Below are 5,203 nucleotides of genomic sequence, written 5' to 3'. Positions count from 1 at the left end.
AACTTTTTTTTTTTTTTTTTTTAAATCTAATACCTTACTGATTATTTTTTCTTGGCTGAGCTTTCACTGCCAGTCAATTTGTTTGTGAGCACAGTCAAAAATCAATCGTGTGTAGTATGAATACTGTGTGCTTTGAGCGTACTATTCCATTATGACCACACAACATACCTTAAAATTGATCAGTTTCTGAAAATGTGACCCACGACATGTTAGTTTAATGACAGCGAAATATGGAGGAAGCACATGGGGTTTGTGTTTCCTCTATGTTTTGCTCTTTCTCCTTACCACGGTTTCATGAACTTTACTGGTTACATGGCAGTTTGTTTTGTCAGTAAACACAAAGGCTGACTGGAAATGAAGCCAAAGTGAACACTGAGTTCAGTTGACCTTGTAGGAAGGGGGTGGGTAGATGTGGCAGAAACATAACTGGTCAGTGATGTTAATATAAGACAGAACCGAGAGACACAAAGAGGAATTGCACTGAGCCACAATGAAGACTTTGTGTGTTGTTGTTGTTGCGTTGAGTCTAATCTCAGGGTGCCAGTCTGCATCGCTGGTCTGTGAGACGCTGGGGAAGCCAGTAGACAGAAGTCCAGATGTAAGTCTTTTTCCATATTCATTTCTAACATTGTTTTTCCAGATTACTTTAGCAGATAAAACTAAATTAAACCAACTAATATGTGCTACTTTGTTTGTTTGAGATGTGATGTTATTGTGCAAAACTAAATTGAACCCAGCAATTTATGTTACATTTCTTTCATTTTTTCTTTTCCTAAAATAAAGAAATATTTCAATAACTTCAAAATATAAACAAATACATTAATTCTGCTCTTTTTGTTGTTTCAGTTTCCAGGGAGATGGCACCTCGTAGCTACGTCATCTGACAGCTGTCTGCTTACATCGGTTTTGTTTTCTTTCCTTGAGCTAAGTGCTTTCGCAGACATTTACACAACAGACAAACTGAACAACTACAATATCAACTTTGGATATAAAACGTAACTAATCTTTTTACCGTCTACAGTAGTTCATTTTTCTCACATTCATTTTTATTCGAAAGATGTTTCCCATGAAGTATTTTAGCATCATACATGTCCTGTATATGTGTTCCTTGAAATTGTTAAACGTTTCATGTATTTATCTTTTGTTTTTAATAAATTCTTTACAGGTTTGGACATTGTGGAAATGCTACTCAATTATTTTTGATTGAGAAAAACACTATACAAGTTCATGATGACAGTAAGAGTTTTTGTGTGCACTTTAGCTTAATTGCAGATGTTTGTCTCTCTTTTTTGTGCTTCTTTTAATCACCATCAACCTTTGAGACTGCAGACTTATGACTAACTATCAATCACTTCTTTGATTTTCTCTCAGTCAGTGTTAATACATTTTTAATGGGTTTTACTACTGCTTTTGAGGGAGTTAAGAACATGAAATTAAGTTTTTTGGGGAAAAAAAATCACAACAGAAATGAACGCTGTACACAAAATGTTAATATTGTAATACACTGAAGCCCTGTTGGAAGGCTCAGGTCGTCAAGCTTTGTTCAACCTTGCTAGGGTTCAAAGACACTACTTTAAGTGTGAACCATTTATTGTGAAAATAATTTGCAGGACACTCTCAAATTGTTTCTCTTTTTGTAAAATCTTGTTATACTCTTTAGATATTTTTTAATTGTGTTAATAAAGATCTTTATAATTTTAACATTTTTGATGCAGACGAATTCTTATTGTGATCTTTAGGGTACAGCTTTAATGTCGACCGTTAAATGTATTAAACTGTTCTTTGTATTTTTCCAGGAGTTGACCGTGAAAAAAACGTGCTGCTTCATACTGGTTGTCATGACTGCTTTGTTGTAAAGATGGACGGCACTTTACATCTTTACAGTAAGAGGAAGAGGAAAAAAAATGGTCAAATTAATTAAAATAGAGCTTCAGACATTCACTGAAGGAAGAATGTTCACCAAGTCTCACAGAGAATAACTTTCTTGTCTGGCCTCAGACCATTCAAAGTTCTTAATTTCCTGTGGAGAAAAACAATGAAACTGTACGTTTCAAGTGAGCTACTATAAGTGCAGCTGAGGAATGTGACAGTTTAGCGAGTATAAACCAAAAAAGTTAAGATATTAAAAAGCTAGCTTGCTGATGGCACTAGATGGGAGCCTGAGGGATCATCCAAGTCAATGCAATGTTTGCATGTAAATCTGTCCAAAATTTCACAGCAAATCATAGATGCTGAGGTAGTTCAGTTTGGACCAAAGGGATTTAACAGACCAGAGCTGTTGCACCAGTAAAAAATGCTACTCATAGGGTCATTCCATGTCCTTCTGCTCGACTGTCTCTGATTTGCTTAAAACTTTCTGTTATGGACTGTGGATAAGACAGAAAATGGTACCTGTGCAATTATTGATTGATATTGATATATCAAATACTAGAAATAAAGAATAAAGAAAAGAAAAGCTCATTAACCCTCTTCAAGGTTTTTTTTTTGTTTTATTTTTTTGTACATTGAAATTTGAGGCTATATTTGAACAACAATATCTCAGAGACTAACAAAGATAAAAGCCTGGGATTTTCACCGCTATCTCTCATCGTGCCATTGATTACCAGTCTGCAATATTAGACAAGTAGATCGAATAATTCCTAAATTTATGAGTAGAAATAAGATTTTTCATACCTGATTGTGCAGGTATGGCAAATTGTGCTCGATAGCTGAACAAAAATTGTTCTGTTCTGATCTGATGATCTGAGATGGAATGGCCCGAGACTGAATTGTTACTGCTTGCCTTTCTCTTTTATTATTAGTAGTAAAATATAGTGTGTGTGAAGTGATGATGTTAAACTAGTACATGTTGTATATATTCCATCACAAGGCTTTTATCTCCAATGTATCACCTCTTTAACAGGTAGAAGAATAACCATCACTGCTGCAGAGATGATGGAGTTTCAGAAACAGGCTGACTGTCTTGGCTTGCACAAACCAACAGTCTTAAACACAGATCACGGTGAGAGTTTAAAATACGTTTTGTCCATGTTAAATCTCTATAGTCAATATATGAAAACAAAATAATTGTCGTGGCACTGTACTGTAATGGTGATTCCTACCGTTTGATTCTGCAGTGCTGTAGTAATCCTGTGGTACATAAGTATGCAATACATGTCACTGTAAGTGTGATGCTAAGTGTCATGCATTACAGAATTTCTAATTTCCTTTGTGTTCCTTGCACAGACCGTGAAAACTGCAAGCCATTAGACGATATAAATACTGATGAGACGGAATTTCAACTCTTAGCTCAACAAAGACTGAGAAACATGGTCAACGACTTCTACATGTGTGCTAAAGAAACGTATCTTTACTACCCCCGTCTTGCCTATGAGTGGGCTCAGCAAACGTGGGCTAATCTTTGGTAAATGCACAAAAAATAAAATAAACATTCTCCTACTTCAACCTTGCTTACCTTCTTAAGATGTAATTTACTGTTTCATATGTGAAGAATCTGTAACCTGAAGAGACTACCCTTTTTGGTACAACTTGTCTGTACTCCATGGAACCTACAATGGGTTTAAAAATGACCCTAAGCATGCAGTCAAATTAGTTACAAAGTGACTTAAGGACAACAAAATTAATGTTTTGGTGTGGCCATCACAAAGCCCTGATCTTAATCCCATAGAAAATTTGTGGGCAGAGCTGAAAAGGTGTGTGGAGCAAGGTGGCTTAAGAACCTGATTCAGTTACACCAGTCAGCAGGAATGGGCCAGAATTCCAGCAAACTATTGTGAGAAGTTTGTGGAAGGAAACCCAAAACATTTGACCCAAGTCATACGGTTTAAATGCAATGCTACCAAATACTAAGGAAACATATGTAAAATGCTGACTTCAAAGAAAGTGATTTTAAAAAATCCCTAAAAAAAAAAGCCTCTCTCTCATTACTCTGGCATTTAGCAAATAGAAATAATTTTGGTAATCCCAACTGACCTAAAACAAGAAAAGTTTAGTCACATTTAATGTCAGACATTAAAAAAGAAGAAGAAGAAGAAGAGAGGTGATGTGTCTTTCTATACAGTGTCTGTAAACTGCTGGTTTCAACTGTATATGTGACATAACACAGCACAATAGAATAACTATTAAATACTAAAATCTACTGATGACCAGCTTAATAATTACAATAATTCTGTGTGTTTTTTCTGCCTGTCTGACTGTCATACACTCAGATCCAAATGGTAAGTGTGAATGTGTCAAACTGTAAAGATTTTCCATATAACGGCTGTAAAACCAAAATGAACAACCATGGGCTCAATGGATAAGAGACAGATAGGAGGATTTTGTAATACATCAAGTCTCCTTAACCTTATCATAAAGTCAAAGTAAGTTTAGCAAAACTGCAGCAAAAATAACCATTTTTCACGTCCGTTTTAACACTACAGTTAGTAAAAACGGATGTCACTGAGCCTGCTCTAAAAAGAAATTGCATTGCATTTCTACCCAATCTGACGCAACAGAAATGAAGCACAACAATTGCTAAATCCCTTTTAGTCACAGTGGCCTCTTCAGTGAATGAACCACAGCACTGATTGTATTTTTGTCGCAGATGTGGCCTCCAAGATGGAAGGGGTTAACCTGGTAAGGAGGACCTGGGGCAAAAATCCATCGTGCATCATAGTAAACCTCTAGATTCTCCTGGTCCCTGTTCAATTTTTGTTGAAATTGTTGGCAATTGTTGAAACTGCTATTAATTACACTGGGAATAATTACAATTTTTTTTTAAAAACAGTTTTTGAATAATTTGCTGTTATTTTACACATGTTTCCTGTTTGTTGGAATACAGATAAGAACTAGCAACATTATGTACAGATAATAACTAACAAAATTATACACAGATAATAACTAGCAAAATTGTAGACAGAATGCATTAAATTACTTGGTAACGGTAAAAAACAAAAAATAAAAAAAAAAACAGGCCCAAGCTGTAAGTACCGGTGTACATTAAAAATCTGTGTATATGTGTGTGTGTGTGTGTATATATATATATATAGTCCTTCTGAGTGTAAATTATACTATTTTAACTTTTTCTAAATCAGCATATTAAGGATTGACAAATGGTAAACAACTCGAACACTTTTTAACTATGTCCCTGTCTTGTTACGTGACAGATAGTAACTACACACGTGGACAAAATTGTTGGTACCCCTCGGTTAATAAAAAAAAA

At 35.2% G+C, this 5,203-nt stretch overlaps 2 protein-coding genes across 2 annotated transcripts in view; both read left to right on the top strand.

Moving 5' to 3' along the window:
- The window catches only part of LOC103356200 (adenosine receptor A1-like), a 711,380-nt gene that overhangs the window by 3,653 nt on the left and 702,524 nt on the right, over window positions 1–5,203 (top strand). The gene's annotated exons all lie outside the window — the stretch shown is intronic.
- On the top strand, window positions 476–3,444 carry LOC103355979 (uncharacterized). The gene is made up of 6 exons (XM_008279979.1): window positions 476–598; window positions 847–995; window positions 1,166–1,236; window positions 1,797–1,883; window positions 2,903–3,001; window positions 3,226–3,444. Exons 1-6 carry the CDS (start codon window positions 491–493, stop codon window positions 3,405–3,407), a joined length of 696 nt encoding a protein of 231 aa, XP_008278201.1. The 5' UTR covers window positions 476–490; the 3' UTR covers window positions 3,408–3,444.

This window comes from Stegastes partitus, unplaced genomic scaffold (assembly GCF_000690725.1).
Source record: "Stegastes partitus isolate 25-593 unplaced genomic scaffold, Stegastes_partitus-1.0.2 Scaffold5, whole genome shotgun sequence".
Classification (NCBI taxonomy): Eukaryota; Metazoa; Chordata; class Actinopteri; family Pomacentridae; genus Stegastes; species Stegastes partitus.
The sequence above is the reverse complement of the archived record's forward strand: the minus strand, read 5'-3'. Positions and strand labels throughout refer to the sequence as shown.

Excerpts from the sequence above, each read along its gene's own strand:
- LOC103355979 (XM_008279979.1), top strand. The coding sequence starts at position 491 with ATGAAGACTTTGTGTGTTGTTGTTGTTGCGTTGAGTCTAATCTCAGGG. Across the intron at positions 599-846 it reads CAGTAGACAGAAGTCCAGAT|TTTCCAGGGAGATGGCACCT; the intron begins GTAAGTCTTTTT and ends TTGTTGTTTCAG. Across the intron at positions 1,237-1,796 it reads TATACAAGTTCATGATGACA|GAGTTGACCGTGAAAAAAAC; the intron begins GTAAGAGTTTTT and ends GTATTTTTCCAG.